Source organism: Micromesistius poutassou (genome assembly GCF_964030765.1).
Source record: "Micromesistius poutassou genome assembly, chromosome: 17".
NCBI lineage: Eukaryota > Metazoa > Chordata > Actinopteri > Gadiformes > Gadidae > Micromesistius > Micromesistius poutassou.
Genome location: NC_140287.1, coordinates 5,771,281 through 5,789,311, shown reverse-complemented (window position 1 = coordinate 5,789,311; position 18,031 = coordinate 5,771,281). Strand labels below are relative to the sequence as shown.

The window sequence follows — 18,031 nt, the reverse complement described above, 5'->3', positions numbered from 1 at the left end:
ATCGAGCTGGACGGCCTCACCTGCCTGCTGAACTTCCTGCGCAGCATGGACTACGAGACGTCGGAGAGCCGCGTGCACACCTCGGTGATCGGCTGCATCAAGGCGCTGATGAACAACTCCCAGGGCCGCGCGCACGTGCTGGCGCACCCGCAGAGCATCAACACCATCTCGCAGAGCCTGCGCACGGCCAACGTCAAGACCAAGGTGGCGGTGCTGGAGATCCTGGGCGCCGTGTGCCTGGTGCCCGACGGCCACAAGAAGGTGCTGCAGGCCATGGCGCACTACCAGAAGTACGCCGCCGAGAGGACCCGCTTCCAGGTCAGTCGGCCGCCGGAGGGAAGGAGGGAGGGAGGGAGGGAGGGAGGGAGGGAGGGTGGGTGGGTTGTAACATATTTCAGCCATAATATTCTCCATAGCCACAATACTGAGTAAACATAACATAAGCTGATCATACATAGATGAAAGGGGGCGGGCTTTTAAAGGCGCCCACCTCTACCTGGCTATTTAACTCGGACTCCGCCATTTTAGAATCAGAATCTCTTGGCGGCGTATCGATTAGATGTAAAGCTTAGAGACGCTCCACGCGTGTTATCTACGATCCCTCTCCTTTTGTTTCATAGACGATAGACAATAGACCAATAACCTTAACCAAATAAAGTGAGTTAAAAGCGATCCTGTCTCGGCGGCCTTTCCTGGACTAAAATATCATAACAGGGTGAAGCGTTGAGTCAATGTTCCTGACCGTGCTCGGCTCGCCCCGCTGGCCCAATAACGGCTCAAGTTGACGAAAAAAAAAAAAGAAAAGGTGTTTTTCTACCACTGACTTGCTCAGATTGTAATTAGAAGTGTCTTGACAGCATGATGGACGGGATCCCCACATTGAGATGCTACTTTTAACTTTAACCTTTTGCTTTATCTGGTCTGTTAGCCAGGTGTCACTCATGGAGATGGCTCGCTCTGAAATCTCGCCAGAGTCGTGTTGTTGCAGGAACTTTCCCTGAGTGGTGGAAGAATGAGTGTTGGAGAGAGGAGTGCTGGCAAGAGTTTGTTGTGTTGGTCTACAGAAACTGAAGCTTAGTTTTAACTCAAACCTTTGGGTGAAGGGGGGGGTTGAGATTTGTGATGACAGTATGGGCATTTCCTTCAACAACTCAACTCTCCAGAGAGTGAGATTTCAGGGCGAGACTTCTCCTGGGTCGAGACCCGGTTTGACACTAACAAAAGTTGTGTTCTCTGTAGAGATCCTTCAAATATTGTTGTCAGACACTGATTATAACAATCTGAACCCGTCAGGGGCAAAAACATTGAAGGGCAGCTATTGCCCAGAAGATTACATTGCAGCCCGTTTCGCGGATTACAGCTGCAGCGTTCTCACGCTATACTGAATTGGTAATTAGTCACTCAGACCCAAAATGTTGCTTATACGGTCCATGTTGAAAAATCCCAAAGTTATCCTTTAAGGACTACTCTTTGGTTTCAACATGCCGCTGTGTCTCGTTTGCCATTGGACAGAAACATGGCTTGGGAAGTATATGTGCTATAAATGTGGTATGTTGTTTTTTCTTATTTTATTACTTATGGAACCCAAATACTTGGGATGCCATTGGTGAAGACGTGAGTCATGCGAGGTCTCGGGTTAATGGGGGCCGACTGGCTTGTTCTGTCGGGGGGGGGGGGGAGGCTAAGTCATGGCGCGCCCGTTTTGACGACTCGTGGGACCCGCGCGCGCGAGCCAATGCTCAGATGTGCACTTTAGCGCACAGGGTCAGCGCAACACTTAGCCGCCCACACTGGGGACGTGCTGTGTGGAGGTATAAAGCATCGCGCTAAAAGCAACCGTGGGGAGTGAGCATAAGATTGGTTGGGGGGGGGGGGGGGGGGGGGGGCAGGGGTCATAATGGTAACCAGCATGACTGTGTCAACAAGACAGAACTTACTGGCACCAAGGGCACCGTAAATCAAACCGCCTTGGGTTAAACAAACACCAAAGGGTGATTTCAACCAATGTTGTTACCCTAAACCCTTTTTTTGCCTGTTTTTTTAATGATTCTAGGGTGTGAAACTATGTTGGAGGGTACCCCCCCACCCTCCCCACCAGGCACTAGAGGGTTTGAGCAATGGCCTGGTTCAATTTTATAACTCATGGTATCCTTTTCTAACTGGATAAGATCACCTTTTTAGATACTAAAGGAGTACCTAAAGTACTTTTTAGGTACTCCTTTTGCCATGAGCACAATTACCCCACCCACATAAAGCTGATGTCTTACACGTGTCTCTGTGTGTGTGTGTGTGTGTGTGTGTGTGTGTGTGTGTGTGTGTGTGTGTGTGTGTGTGTGTGTGTGTGTGTGTGTGTGTGTGTGTGTGTGTGTGTGTGTGTGTGTGTGTGTGTGTGTGACTCTATGCGTGTGTGTGTGTGTGTGTGTGTGTGTAGACGCTGCTGAACGAGTTGGACAAGAGCACGGGTCGCTACAAGGACGAGGTCAACCTGAAGACGGCCATCATGTCCTTCATCAACGCGGTGCTGAACGCCGGCGCGGGGGAGGTCAGAACCGCTGTCATTCTCATTCCTTCCTGTCAGGGAATACAAGAGTTGGGCTTCCTATTCACCCCTTGGTCCCCCCCCCCCCCTCCTCCATCAGGACAACCTGGAGTTTCGTCTGCATCTGCGGTACGAGTTCCTCATGTTGGGCATCCAGCCCGTCATCGACAAGCTCCGGGGACACGACAACGCCACCCTGGACAGGTGCGTGTCTGACCGTCGCGCGACCAATGGGAACGAGGCGTTTTTAGTTTTTATGTGTTTATGCCTTGGTGGGCGTTTAGGAACTTGCAGGCTCTGTTGTAATCAAATTTTAGTTTCTGTGGGTGAATTTTTGTCTTGTTTTGTTTTGGCTGTCTCTATCTGTCTCTCTCGCTCTCTCTCTCTCTCTCTGTGTCTCGGCCTGTCTTGGCCTGTCTCTCGCTCCCCGTAGACATTTGGACTTCTTTGAGATGGTGCGTAACGAAGACGACTCTGAACTGGCCAAACGTTTTGATCTGGTGAGTTCATCTATTCATCTTGTACTCACTAGTAGTAGTAGTAGTAGTAGTAGTAGTAGTAGTAATTCTACACTTGTGCTGTGTTGACTGTAACAGTCGTGTATAAGTGCCGGTTAAGCAGTATCGTCTTTGGGTTCTTTACCGGCAGACCCACGTTGACACAAAGAGTGCGGGCGCCATGTTTGAGCTGATCAAGAAAAAGCTGAACCACACGGAGGCCTACCCATACCTCATCTCCATACTCCAACACTGCCTGCAGATGCCCTGTGAGTTTCCCCAAAGGTCACAGGAAATCACATATCGGCCGGGAGTTATTACACTCCCAGCGGCGCACTTCTCTGACACTACCTGACATTTGATGTTGGTTTAAATGTTATTGTTATTAATATTGTTATTTTTATTATTGTTAACAGTATAAGTCACACGTGAGGGATAGAAGCAACCCTCAGTGAGGTGAGGCGTAGGAAACTTCTGATGAAGGTTGATGGTTGCGATACGGTCGGGCTTGTAAGCGGCACCATGTGCTTTCATTTTGAGAGTTGTAATTGAGAACATGTCTCTCTCTGCCTCTCGCTCTCTCTCTCTCTGCCTCTCTCTCTCTGGCTCTCTCTCTTTCTCTGTGTGACTCTTTCTCTCTCTCTCTCTCTCTGTCACTTTCTCACTCTTTCTGTCTCTGTGTGTCTCGGTCTGTCTCTCAATGTGTCTCTGTGTCTCTCTCTGTTTGACTCTTTCTCTCTGTGTCTGTGTGTCTCTCTCTGTCTCTGTCTCTCTCTCTCTGGGTCTCTGCCTCTCTCTGGCTGTCTCTCAATGTCCCTCTGTGTCTCTCTCCTCTCCCTCCACCCAGATAAGCGAGGCGGAGGCAGCCTGCAGCACTGGCAGCTCCTGGACCGTATCCTCCAGCAGATCGTCTTACAGGACGACAAGGGAGAGGACCCCGACGCCGCGCCGCTGGAGAACTTCAGCGTCAAAAACATCATCCGCATGTAAGCCGCCCTCAACTTGACACACACGCACACGCGCGCGCACACACACACACACACACACACACACACACACTACTGTGCACACACACACACACACACACACACACACACACACACACACACACACACACACCCTTGTGCACACAGTCACTCTTGCACTTTACTGTTACTGGGCGACACACGTCCCCATCCTTCTGTCTAGTTCCATGTTGTCTGATTTTCTCTTTTTCCCCTCTCGGTTTGTGTGTTGGCTCGAGTCTCCGGAAGGTTCCTAGTTTCCTAGTGCGCTCTCACAGCCTCACCAGCGAGGAGCTGCATGATGTCGACCACAATTTGTGTTTCATTCCTCAGCAAAAAGACACTTAAGACGAAAAAACAAAGCCCTAAAATTGCCCCAAAACTAGTCACTCACTGCCAAGCAAAACAAGCAGTAGAATATGCCATAAACGGGTGGCCACGTCTATAAATTATTCCTCGCCGTGAAAACAACACAAACAGAAATAGTTGTGTGCCAAGCTGCGGCTTCTGTGTTTCTCCCTTTTGCTGCCCTGCGGCGCGGGTTTGGGATTTGATTGGACGACGGCGGGGAAGGTGATGTGGCAGCGAGGTCGGAGGAAGCGGCGCTCCATTGGCTCCCAGTGGCATGAAAGCGGAAGCCCGAGATCAAAGAGAAACGGTCCTAATCCCATTAGGCCCCGGCCGGCCGGCCCAGTCTGGCCCTGCTCAGGTGCTGCGAAGCACTGGCTTGGCAATAAAAGGACGACTCGGAAAAACAGTTCTCCTTTCCAAAGCATAAAAGCAGCCCTCTGCGTATCACTGGGAGTTTAAAATGGCCTGCCTGTCCTCCCTCCAAATCGATAATTTACTTACATTTCTACACTTTGCTTTATTTGTGATGGATCTTCCTCCCCTGGCTCGTGTACACACGCACACGCACACGCACACGCACACGCACACACACACACACACACACACACACACACACACACACGCTCTCTCTTAATTGTAACAACCTCTCTTCTACTTCATCTGGCTCTTCACTCTGGGTCTTCCCCTAGTCCAGTTTGTTTGGCGAGCGTGTGGGCTCCATCAGTCATTCCCTTGTTTAGTCTCGCCAGTGAAAGTGCAGCAGCGGTGGGGGGACTTGGACAATGTAATACACCCCTCACCCGCCCATCACCCTCTTTGGCTCTACAGCTGCTGTTTTTACGCCATCAGCAGCACACTTTAGTGAAGTTCTGTTTAGTTGCAGGTTTGGTGAAGGCGACCAGTACCTCTCTGTCATAGTCAACCGGGAGGCCATTAGGCCGGGCCAGCCTCACGGCCCGCCGGAGTCTGGGTTAGACTTGCGGTGTGTCCAGAAAGGGAGGGCTAATTATCCTTCAGTACGGGATGTATTTTTGGTCCATTACATTGGCCGCTTGCCGAGGGCAAATATCTTAGTTGTGTGTGTGTGTGTGTGTGTGTGTGTGTGAGCAAACAGAGGACCTGGTTGTTAATCACTGGGCGGTTGGCGTGGCGACGGCTCTGACCGCCCGCTCGCGCTCCTGACCAGAAATGTAACACTCTTCCTGCTGAAGAGAAAAACGCAAAAGATATTTATGACAGTGGAAATGTTTGACAAAATAAAGGCCAACGGCCTGTGACTCTTTTGCTTGAGCAGCAGAAGAAGAGGTTATTATAACGTCCACACGTTTTTTTTTTGTTGAGAACACAAGCGCGTGAAGAAAGTGTTTTGTGTTTTTAATTCGTAGTCACCAGTGAAAAGTGACCTGCTGTACTACGAGCCCTGAGTGTGTCCTGCCTGCTCTCTGTGCCCCCTGCTGCAGCCCGTACCGTCATTATTCTCCTGTCTTCTTCTTCTCTCAGATCTAGCCACGGCCACCTCCGAGGCTCCAGGTGTCCCGTCTCAATCTCTATTCCCATCTCATAACCTCTAAACACTTTCCATCCGATTCAACTTATACACAAAGGCACAAGGTCTCTCTCTCTGGCATCATTAATGTGACCGGTCGACTCAGCTTCACGTCAAAACGATCCACTAAAAACCCATGCAGACCAACCGTCTGGAGCTCGCCATCACCATGGATATAACTTGAAACCATAAAGCTTATGCTATGCAGCTTATGCGGTTCCGAACTGGCAAGCATTCCAAATTTCATGCGCATATTTGGGAAATCGACCATGATTCCCAGTAAAAGAATAATTGCCAAACCATACAAAGCTGAATTTCATTAAATGTTTGAGGCCCGGCTCCTCGTAAGAGACTGCAGCAGACCCCTAACTCCACCCTGCCTGCTTCCTAAGTGCTCTTGAATGAGCGAGGCCCGTGCCATGTCCCGTAACCATGTACAGGTTCAGTTTCATGCTCGTGTCGTTTCCTGTTCTCCTCCTGCAGGCTGGTCAACGAGAATGAGGTGAAGCAGTGGCGAGAGCAGGCGGAGAAATTCAGGAAAGGTGAGGCTGGTTGTTGCTCACACTGCGCCCTGGTGGTCCACGAAGGAACTGCACCTCACAACGTGCTGATAATACACCAAGTCACGCGTATTATCACACTCTGTATCACCATGACGCTTCTCAAATACACATTCTAGCCTCCATCTGCGGCCGTCACTATACACTTTTGTTGTTGTGTGTGTGTGATTTTTTTTTTTCCTCCTTTGTTTTGTACAGATCACGCCGAGCTGATGGCGAAGCTGGAGCGCAAGGAGCGGGAGTGCGAGACCAAGACCTCGGAGAAGGAGGACATGATGAAGACCCTCAACAAGATGAAGGACAAGCTGCAGCGCGAGGGCGAGGAGCTGCGCTCGGCCCGCGAGCACGTCCAGGACCTGTCGTCGCGGATCCACGACTTTGCGGTGAGACTCGCGTCGCTGCGTCAATGCGTTGACGCAAAAGCAATCTCTTAATTGGGAGTCGATTGTTCCGCGGAGACGGGAGGGTTTGATCGCGGGCCCTGAGCCCAGACTGAAAGGCCTCAAGGATAATGCACTTACCGTATTGGACGGCGACGGCACCGGTTTGAAATGATCCACAGTCGGTCAAGTAGTTACTGGAGCCCCACCTCACAACGCTGTCCTGACCAAGGGTTTATTCCTGTTAAAGATAAACGAGGGTTACAAATCGGCGGGAAGTTTGCATAACCGCAACGAAGGCTGCCCTTTTTGAAACGCTGATCGGATTTCTTAAATGGTCTAATTCTTCTAACTCTTTGAATTGCACCTTTCTTGTCGTCCGTCTCGATAGGGAGGAAACGTGGCGTTCCCGGCCGCTCCCGCCCCTCCGGGCGCCCCCGTGGCTCCGCCTCCGCCGCCCATGATGGGCGGCTTCCCTCCGCCTCCTCCTCCTCCTCTGCTCCCCTTCGGCTGCCCGCCTCCTCCGCCGCCGCCGCCGCCTCCCCCCGGAGGCCCGCCCATGCCGCCCGGAGCCCCGCCTCTCTTCGGAGCCCCGCCCCCTCCGGCGCCGCCCTCCTTCGGCTTGACGAGCAGCCAGCGCTCCAAGTCCATCCCCCAGCCCTCCCATCCCCTCAAGTCCTTCAACTGGGCCAAGCTGGGAGAGGTATCGTAGTCTGGACTCCAAGCACTGCATGCATTTTGCATGTGTCCCGTAGATTAAAAGTATGTGTGTGGCGGTTTCATAAAATAGCGGTGATGGTAGGATGACCCACCATTGTGGCATGGTATAAAATGCACTTCAAAGTCTCTCTGAACTCGTAAGATCCTATTTGTAAACTGTAGGTTTCTTTCAAAAGGTTCAACTATCTATTAATGCAATAATAGGAAGATAACCTGAATGATCACCAACCTGAACAGCCCATGTTTCTTAAAACGTCTTCCAGGCATAGTTCTTTACTAGTCTCATGTGCAGACACAGCATGGGATTCAAATCCTGAATCGAATCTTCACTTCAATTCAATTCTTTTTGCCTTTTGTTCCCAGAACAAGATCACGGGAACCATCTGGCACGACATAGATGACCTGCGGGCTTTCCAGATCCTGGACCTCAAGGACATTGAGAAGATGTTCTCAGCGTACCAGAGACAGCAGGTTCGCTTCTTGCTTTCCCCCAGGCTTGCATTGTGGGCGGGACGGACATGTTGGACTGCACTTGTGTTACTTAACATTGTTGTTGTTAGGAGGGTGAGGGAGGGTATGGATTAGGGCAGAGGGCTTGCCTTTGTGTGTTATTGATCGTAGTAATCGATTTATCTTTTGAAATAGATTGAGTGTGGCTGTGCTTCTGCACGTGTGCCACAAAGGCATGGGCTCTGCTCACAGCAGCCGGTCACCCAGAATGACATTTTGTAGAAGTGTGCACACGCGTGCAATGCATGCTTGCGTGGAGATGGAGAAGGGAACTATGTAGCTTAAAGTAATGCACAAAGCCATCCAACTTTAGAACAACATTACCCAGTAGTTTACTATGGTTTTCAAAATTCCCCCTAATGCATTACTGCACTACAGGGTTTACTTCAGCTTGAGCCTTCTTATTCTGTTAATGGAGTAGAGGCTGATTCATCACAAATATGGTTTCTATTAATCAGCTTTGATACAGAGTGTGCTACAGGCGCGATGGGAGGGCAATACATATCTCCCTGTGGAAACCTTACAAAATGGTTACAAGCCTTCCACTCCTACAGTAGCAGCCACATGAAACGCAGAGCTTTTTCCACAGGACAGAGTAGTTAAATGAATGGGGTGCCGTGGCTGTTGACGGTGAATTTCAGTTGATATGTGTTCAAACGGGGGGTGTTTTACTGGTCTCTTTAGCAGAGCAGCAGGGAGGTTTTGTAGTTATATCGCCGCCGTAAAGGGCATCCCCACGGCTACGATGACAGCCCCGCTCCAACCGGCAATAGTAGATCTAGATAGCTGATAGTAGATCTTTTTTTTACTAGATCTCTGCAGGATAACCCTGATCATATGTTCTTCGATGTGTACAATGTGCCAACAGTGAGATCATTTACAGCTCATCTCTCTCTCTTGATGCTGAGACCCTAGAAGATGCTTTTGCTCTTTTTTTTTTAAGTCCTAACTCCTGCTTGTGGCTCCACCACCTCCAGCGCTGAAGCGTTGGCCTGTCGCTTGCTGGTTTCACTTACTGTGTGGGCTTTGTTTCCTCCTCTCTCGCTGCGCTCCTCCCCTGGCTGGACAGGAGCTGCTCACTAACCAGTCCTTCAAACAGGTGAGTCGAGGGCCTCCGCAGCTTTTATACACCGCCCTGTCTCCCATTTCCTCCTGTGATTCGTCAGACCGTCATCATGAAGGGGAAGGGCGACGGGGGGACGGGGGGAGTGCAGAAAGTGAATCTGTGAATGTTCTGTCTGTGTGTGTGTCTGTTGTGTTTGGTGTTCCTCTGCTTATGTTTTGTACTCATTTCACAAGCTCCATAAAAGTGGCCTTGGCTTTTATGAGCCTCAATCCAGAAAGGGAAACGACTTCTCTGTTCTGGATTAAGAAAGTACTGGATTAATAAAGAACAAAGTAACGTCTGGGTGTACTAAAGTACATCTGATCTTAATTGGGGGCGGGGGGCGGGGGGCGGGGTGCTCACAGTGGCAGGTTTACTAACGTTGTCCGACTAATTCTACACGTCCGCATGGCTTCTGTCATTGTGCCGGTGCCATCGTCCCCATAACCGTACCATCGCCTCAGTCCTGATGTTTTATTGTGACCCCCACATTGAAAACCCTCTGTATCTGCATGATTCAAGTTGCAGATGAAGAAAAACTGACACGCCACGTACATGGATACTTGTGTGTGAACCGTAGTCCCATCAGAGACGCCCTTGAGCATGTGTGCAGAATAAATGTCTTTGGCCGTTGGGGGCCTTGCTCCAGTGCCGACCTTCATGGGTCTTGTGTTGTCTTGTCTTGTCGGTCACAGAGGGCAACATGGGCCCTTGAAACGAGTCGGCATCTGTTTGACACACACACACACACACACACACACACACCCTGCCCAGCTACCGCAGCGGGCAGGAAACAAGATGAGGCTACGAATAGCATTTGCTATTCCACTAAACTCCATATTTAGTTCCATATTTTTACATTTAAGTCCCAGACAGAAGTATTCTTTACGTGTGTGTGTGTGTGTGTGTGTGTGTGTGTGTGTGTGTGTGTGTGTGTGTGTGTGTGTGTGTGTGTGTGTGTGTGTGTGTGTGTGTGTGTGTGTGTGTGGTTATTTATACATATTATTTTCTAAATCAAGATTTGTGTGGCGCTTTGCAAAAATATCTCGTAGGCCTCAACAGAGGTTTTATTTCCTGTTCTGCAGAGAGGTTTATGGGGGTGCAATGTGCCCGGTGTTTACTCGCCAAAACCAATTGGCTCCCAAGACTGCCGCTGGATTTGCTGTGCCTTGCCCAACGGACCAATGGCGGCCGAGCCTTTTCACGACATTTTCAGAATGTTTTTATATGCCTTGCATGATTCGGTCTAGAGGATTCATGGCTACACTCGCCTTTTCAGCTCTCTTGCTCGCTCTCTCATAAACACCGCGCAACACCTGATACATGCAGTAGGACTTGGCCAGGGCTTCTATTTCAACTCGTGGCGGCCCAGCGTTTTCGCTCTTGACGGATGATTTGGCAACGCGTTGCCCGGCACTTAATCACGCCGCCGATCGTCGGGTTTCCACTGGTTAGCTTTATTAAAACAGCCCCAGAGTGATCGGTTCCATAACGGCTCCTCTCCACGGCCTTTAGATGTGGTCGTGTCCTTGCGGTCCCGACCAAACCGGAGCGTGACGTCTAGCGCAGCCGGTCAGATATGAGGCATCGCAGCTAAACCGTAACAACTCAGTACTAGCGTGTCGGGGGAAGGAGAGAATTTTTTTTTTGTTGTTTTCCGAAATCGAACATGCTTTCTTTGTTGTGTTTATTCGTTTTTTTTGTGTTGTTTCCGTGCAGAAAGAGACGGGGTCTATGGACGACTTGTACGTGAACACGAGGAAGGTGAAAGAGCTGTCGGTCATCGATGGCCGCCGCGCGCAGAACTGCGTCATCCTGCTCTCAAAGTACGTGGTCTCAGACGCTGCTGCTGCCGCCTTCTGAACGTCCGCGTGTGAGGGGTCGCACGCGGTCAAGCACATCTCTGGTCTGGGCTTTTGTGCACAAACAAAAGGAGTGTGAAGCATGAAGACCACGGCGTGCATATCATTTTGTGTTGAGGTGTTGAGATGTATGGACATGCTTCAGGACATCTGTTGAAGTAATCGAATTACATCTCATTGATTCCGTTTTGGTAAAGTGGGCTGGGAACAAAGCACAGAGCGCTAAGACACTTCTGCTCCCGACTTCTCATCCATAACGTCACTCAAAATTGATCGTGGCCTCCCAGCAAGTGTTCAGTGACACACTATACCTTAACTCCAATCAATGTGCACCATTTAGGGGTCAGCTTCACAATATGGCTGCAACATCTATACATCCCTACCCCACCACAGCCTCGTTCTTTAAGAGACACCGAAATTGGACCCTCCCCCTCTTGCGGATCCATAAAAGGATCTACCAGGTTTTCGGGGTTCAGAACTGACAAACGCACAGCAGCGTGGGGGTCAGCCTCGCTGAGGTCATTTTCAAAGGATGAGCGATCCCCGGGGGCCTGGAACAGGGCCGAACGGGGCGGCCAGGAGTCTGTGGCCTCTGTTGGGCCGGTTGAGCACATTATTGATCACAACTAGCCCACCCTTAACCATTGATCAGATGCACTAACCACATCTGCTCTGTACGCGAGCACAAGTGAGAAAGCTATAAGTGCACTATTGGCCACGGAGGGGGGGGGGGGGGGGGGGGTGGGTGGGTGGGTGTGTGTGTGTGTGTGTGTGTGTGTGTGTGTGTGTGTGTGTGTGTGTGTGTGTGTGTGTGTGTGTGTGTGTGTGTGTGTGTGTGTGTGTTCAGGGGGTATGGGTTCAATTTTACGCAAGAATTACATGTGTCCCACACAATGGAGTTTCTGAACAGATGGATCAATATTCATTGAACACATTTTTTCCTAAGAAGCTGTTCGGGACAATACCACGTAGTGCAGCAATGTGTGACTGTTGTGCTGCAGGTTAAAAATGAGCAATGAAGAGATCAGGAGGGCCATCCTGGAGATGGACGAGAGGGAGGAGCTAGCCAAAGACATGCTGGAGCAGGTAAGGGCGCCGCAACGATGGCAGAGCAATCCATTCAAAACATAGTCGTCCAACTGCCGCCATTGTTTGAATTTGGATTAACTAGAATCTAGAAAGTATTTTTGCACTTTGTCTGTCAAAGTATTGTAGGCGGAAACCAGGCATCCTAACTGGCCGATTGGCCAATGCTAGAGGGGAAAAGCTCACAGTTTTATATTTGAGCAGTTCATATATTGATTGGACAATGTTAAACTGGTGTCCTGCAAAAAGTTTAATACGGGCAACATTCATTACATATGAGGTTCTGACAAATAAAACAGAAGGCTATAAGGCTATAAAGTCAATATCTGGACATACTTTGCCAAAGTATATTTGCAGCTTTTCTTTATTTTTGTGACGTCTCGTATCGAGTGGCGTCCGGGCCTTGCCTGCGAGCGTGTGTTCACCCCTGTTCTCCGGTTCTCCCGCCGTCCCCCCCGGCAGCTGCTGAAGTTCATCCCAGAGAAGAGTGACATCGACCTGCTGGAGGAACACAAGCACGAGCTGGAGCGCATGGCCCGCGCAGACCGCTTCCTCTACGAGATGAGCCGGTAACCACCAGCGCCGCCCTGCTCCTCTGAAACACTGAAACGCGCCCGGCATGGAAGGGTTCTGAGGGATCTTTTATGGGGGGGGGGGGGTGCGATCCAGATGGGAAGAAGGCTTATAAACCTTAAGAGCTTATCTCGAGAACCACTTGAATGTACAGTCTCCGTGTAAGTACAAAACAACAGTCTGAACTCGTTCTTGGTTTACGCGATGTATTATTAGGCCACCCTCTTAGGGTTGAGCTCTTGTCGTTCGCCACTCAAAGCCTCCGCTGCCCCTTTGAAACGCCTTCCGGCGCTCCTCCTTCGGTGACCTGTTGAGAGCGCGCGTTGTGCCGTCTGTGTCGGCCACCCAACCCCAGAGGACGTGAGGAACCCTTGAGAATCCACGCTTGTTCGTAACATGGCACAAGGCCAAGGAAGGAGAGCGGCAGCTTTGACACCGACGTCCCAGCATAAGACAATCCCAGTGGTGAAGGAAACCGAATGCTCCTGCCTCTTTCATTTTAGAAGATAGGAAGTTCTAGGTCGGAGGGGTTGATGGGCTGGGCGGGGGGGGGGGGGGGGGGCAGTGTTCTGCGTGTTGCAATGAGTGTCTTTGTGTCTGAGGCGAGCCTGCGAAATAAAGACGTTATGACGTCAAATATTACATGATCATTACATTTAAGCTGCCGGTTGGTAATGCAGGATTATGCACATCGATACGAAACAAATGGAAGCAAACCTTGCTGCGTGTCTAAGGACAGAGTTGCAGTGCTGATGGATGGGTGGTGTTAAGGCCTGCCCAATGGTTTGTGTTCCCTCTCTCACATGCTGTCTCTATGGCTCCCTCAGGATCGACCACTACCAGCAGAGAATGCAGGCGCTGTTCTTCAAAAAGAAGTTTGCTGAGAGACTGGCAGAAACCAAGCCCAAGGTTGAAGGTGAGAGAAACGGAGCACAGACGAGCCACAAGAGTCTCACCAATCCACAAGCCACAATTCACATTCATGTGTCATTAGAAGTTCATAAATGAACCCAATTGTAGAATTTGTGAGGATAGTTTGTTCAAAACAGTTTTTGTGTTCCTTACAACGTTCATATAAAGGGTAACCGGATGCTATTTAATTCCTAGAATGTGTATCTAGGTGGTCAGATTACGATGGCTGTGAATAGAAATACACACTAAGAGGGACAACATAACAAGCATATTAAATATTGGTCTGTCTACAAAGGACCCATTGAAAATTCTTAGTTGCGTGTGTGTGGGAATTGTTATATGCGGGGAAGACAAACACACACACACACACACACACACACACACACACACACACACACACACACACACACACACACACACACACACACACACACACACACACACACACACACACACACACACACACACACACACACACACACTGTGTGTGTGTGGTTTACTGTATGCTGCAGTTGTTCCTTTTTCCTTGCTTAAATATATAACGCTAGGTTACCAGGGAAGCTGTTTTGGAAAACTGGCACATGTTGTGAGAAGAGAGTCAGTCTCGTAAAGACTCCGGCTTGATGCATCAAAGAGCAAGGGAAAGTATTCTAGGGGAAGCCAAAGTGTGTGTGTGTGTGTGTGTGTGTGTGTTTTCTGTGCGCTTTCATTTAATAATCAACCAATACCAAGCCGTTGGTAGAATTTACTGGAACTCATTCCCGTCTCTGGAAGGAAGGCTGTTCCTTCCAGAGACTATAGCTCTTTGTTGCTGTATGCCTCTGTTGGAGACTGTAGTATAAGAAAACAGAAAGGTACTTTATCACATGAATAGCATTACAACTAACGGTACACTAATACGTGAATAATATGATGCTTGGTTTAAAAGAGATTTATCTCTCATAGATGAAAGAGAGATCCCTGGAGTGGTAAGAGGTTTCAAGTTGAAGTTGTCAGAGCAAGGAGCTATAGCGTGGTGTTTGGGTATTGGTGCCAGTCTACGAACACACCGCACTGTGGCCTATTAGTATTTCAGTATTAAGCCTGCTCATCAATTTCAGTGCTTCAATGTCTTCATCGGTTCTCTGTGATATACCGATGGAAACACAAGGAAAGACTCCATTTCCCAGGACCACCCAGTGGGTTCAATGGCAGCGCAGCAGAAGAGACGCTGCACAGAGCCAAAACAGGGACGCTCCGTCCAGAGAGACACACACACACACACACACACACACACACACACACACACACACACACACACACACACACACACACACACACACACACACTAGGGGAAAGAGACAGACGAAGAGAGAGAGAGAGAGAGAGGGGGGGAGATAGAGAGAGCTTCCCATGTTGTGTAATGGCAGGAAGAGTCGTAACTGCAACAATATGGGTTCTGTTTCTGGTTCTCTGGTTCACATGGAGGCGGACCAGCATGGGAGTGGAAAGCACCTGCTGCTAGCCAATACAGTTCAAACTGGGGGGGGTTCTAGACAGAGGGGACTTCTGGGTAATAGACCAATGGAAGCACTTGACGAGTTGACTTATAGCTCTCTTTGTTTGGCCCGAGGGCCGAGTCTTCCTCCTAAGGCACCTCAGGCTTTAGCATACAACATATGTTAGCCAGCGTTCAGTTGCGAAAGGAAAAGAGCACAATAAGTACAGTACAACGGGCCAGTTCAAGCTGGCTAGTGTCTCCTTTGTACATGTTGGTGTATGAATGGCACAGGGTTTTCACTTTGAGTCCATCTTCACCCATCTCCTTCAGGTAGAAGAGCAAGAGGTTCTGGACACCTTTTGTTCACCATTTATGAGGATCAATATTTCTGAAGACAAACGGAACAACTAAGTCACTGGTTGGCTCTGGTTTCCTACGTTAAGTGGGTGTTCTTCCGTCAGATAGCCATTAAAACGAACGCTAAACCGCCCTGTTCTCCCTCTCCTCGGCCAGCCATCCTCAGCGCCTCCAAGGAGGTGGTGCGGAGCCAGCGTCTCACCCAGGTCCTGGAGGTGGTGCTGGCCTTCGGCAACTTCATGAACAAGGGCCAGCGCGGCAACGCCTACGGCTTCAAGGTCTCCAGCCTCAACAAGATCGCCGACACCAAGTCCAGCATAGACCGGTAGGTGGCGCTCGCTCACATCAATGAAAAGTAATGCCTTCCGGATTCAAACTCCTGGATGGTGAGTGGACTGCTGCTCCACTGGTGTCTCTTGGAAGTGAAGCACTTGGAAGTTCTCCATCCAGGCAGTTCTGGTTGCTGCTTCTCCACTTCTAGAGATGTTGGTTGCAATATAAAGTATAGAAATGCAGCGGCATAGTTAATCATACTTTTGTACCTTTTTTTTAAAGAAAAAACGACATTTGATGCAGTATATGCTCTCTGCTGAATCGATTTATAGTAGTAATGGCAGTTTGTAGCGGTTTTTACCCCTCATAATCATCTTCAGCGGTCAAAGTTTATTTTTGTCTAATGCGGTCTGGTAGAGCCCCTTTGAAGCTGTGCTAGACGTCCATAGCGCTAGGCTTGACTAATGCCTCAGACCTATGTCTACACAAGCGGGTTGACCGTGCCGTGTGTCTGCCAGGAACATCACCATGCTGCACTACCTGATCATGATCTTTGAGAAGAACTACCCCGACACGCTGCAAATCCAGCAGGACCTGGGCAGTATACAGGAGGCGGCCAAAGTCAAGTGAGTACCAGCCCCACACGTGTGTGTGTGTGTGTGTGTGTGTGTGTGTGTGTGTGTGTGTGTGTGTGTGTGTGTGTGTGTGTGTGTGTGTGTGTGTGTGTGTGTGTGTGTGTGTGTGTGTGTGTGTGTGTGTGTGTGTGTGTAAGATCTTCCCACTGTGGCATGCATGTGTTAAAATAACAAAATAGTAGTAATAATCATATCATAGATACAATAATTGTTTTAAGATAAACAATTGCTGAATATAAACTACTGAATGGATTAAATGAATGGTGAGTCAGTAAAATAAGCTGCTGAAACCCAACCCAAAGGTCTACAGTTAAAACAGGTGATACCATCATGTAAAGAGACTGGTTCTTAAATGTCTCTCTCTCTCTCCCCCCTTCCCCCCACAGTATGGCAGAGCTGGAGAAGGAGGTGCACAACATCAAGACTGGACTGCGGGCTCTGGAGGCGGTGAGTGGCGGTCCTCTCCGTGCTGCAGCCGCGTCCCACGCTACGTGCGGGCGTGTTCCATAAGGAACGCGCCGGAGCCCGGTCGTGGTGGGCGACCAAAAAATGTGTTCACTGCCGCTCAAATCCGCGTCGTGTCAGAAGCGAAACCAAGGCGCGACAGGAATTGTTTTGTAGTCCACCGTTGCATGGTGGGAAACCCCGTTTGAGATCCAATATTGAACGTGGAGCATGTCGCGGCTGTTGAAAGCTGCTATCGTTTGTGTGCACTTGCATTATTTTTTTCATTATTATATCGCTTTCTCTCAACCCCCTTTCCTCTCCCCCCCGGGTACAGGAGCTGCAGTACCAGCAGAGCAGGGCGCAGGAGCGCGGCGACAAGTTTGTGGCCGTGATCGGTGACTTCATCACCGTGGCGGGCTTCAGCTTCTCTGAGCTGGAGGACCAGCTGAGTGAGGCCAAGGACAAGGTAATCCTCCCCCCCCCCCCCGCCCCCCGCCCCCAGGTCAGCCATAGGTATACCCTCACCTGGTATAGAAGCCTTTGGCTCCTTCCTTTTCGTTTCGCCCAAACGTGTGGGTGTGGGGGTGCCAGAGGCTAATATACCCTGAGAGGGAATATCCCAGGGAAGTTCCAGTTCAGTGTTTTCAAAACATAACCCAAGCGGTCGGCTTGGGGTAGCTCTCCCTCGTCCTCATCCCATAGTCCTCCTCCTCCTCCTGCTCCTCCTGCTCCTCCGTGGACACAGAGCAGAGGCGCAGGGTTTTCCCCTGCAGTCTTCTGTTGGCTTTGACCCACTGGAGGATGAGCATGAGTCAACCAAAGCCACCCACCCAGGGTCTCCATGGCAACGTGTGTGTGTGTGTGTGTGTGTGTGTGTGTGTGTGTGTGTGTGTGTGTGTGTGTGTGTGTGTGTGTGTGTGTGTGTGTGTGTGTGTGTGTGTGTGTGTGTGTGTGTGTGTGTGTGTGTGTGTGTGTGTGTGTGTGTGTACGCGTGTGTGTGTCTTTCCATAAGTTTGTGTATCGCTCGCCGCACATGGCACGACATCCATTACAAAGGGATTACAGTTGTTCAAGGTCACGGAGGGTTATTGGCACAGAGGCTGCCAAAGCTGGGAAGGGATTTATTCCCGCATCTCATCCACAGAGATTGGTCGGGATTTGACAGACGTCCGAGCACCCACGCATTACAGACAA

The 18,031-nt window shown here is 50.0% G+C and overlaps 1 protein-coding gene across 1 annotated transcript in view; it reads left to right on the top strand.

Moving 5' to 3' along the window:
- Positions 1-18,031, top strand: part of daam2 (dishevelled associated activator of morphogenesis 2) — a 72,670-nt gene that overhangs the window by 52,638 nt on the left and 2,001 nt on the right. Inside the window, exons 6-24 of the mRNA XM_084481806.1 lie at positions 1-318; positions 2,432-2,542; positions 2,640-2,743; positions 2,973-3,039; positions 3,188-3,305; positions 3,884-4,022; positions 6,421-6,479; positions 6,696-6,880; positions 7,269-7,580; positions 7,961-8,068; positions 9,177-9,206; positions 10,932-11,038; positions 12,076-12,160; positions 12,623-12,729; positions 13,561-13,649; positions 15,639-15,807; positions 16,274-16,381; positions 16,777-16,837; positions 17,172-17,303. The exon at positions 1-318 is cut by the window's left edge and continues 16 nt beyond it. Of these exons, the coding sequence (XP_084337932.1) occupies positions 1-318; positions 2,432-2,542; positions 2,640-2,743; positions 2,973-3,039; positions 3,188-3,305; positions 3,884-4,022; positions 6,421-6,479; positions 6,696-6,880; positions 7,269-7,580; positions 7,961-8,068; positions 9,177-9,206; positions 10,932-11,038; positions 12,076-12,160; positions 12,623-12,729; positions 13,561-13,649; positions 15,639-15,807; positions 16,274-16,381; positions 16,777-16,837; positions 17,172-17,303 (2,409 nt within the window). The remainder of the gene's footprint in view (positions 319-2,431; positions 2,543-2,639; positions 2,744-2,972; positions 3,040-3,187; positions 3,306-3,883; positions 4,023-6,420; positions 6,480-6,695; positions 6,881-7,268; positions 7,581-7,960; positions 8,069-9,176; positions 9,207-10,931; positions 11,039-12,075; positions 12,161-12,622; positions 12,730-13,560; positions 13,650-15,638; positions 15,808-16,273; positions 16,382-16,776; positions 16,838-17,171; positions 17,304-18,031) is intronic.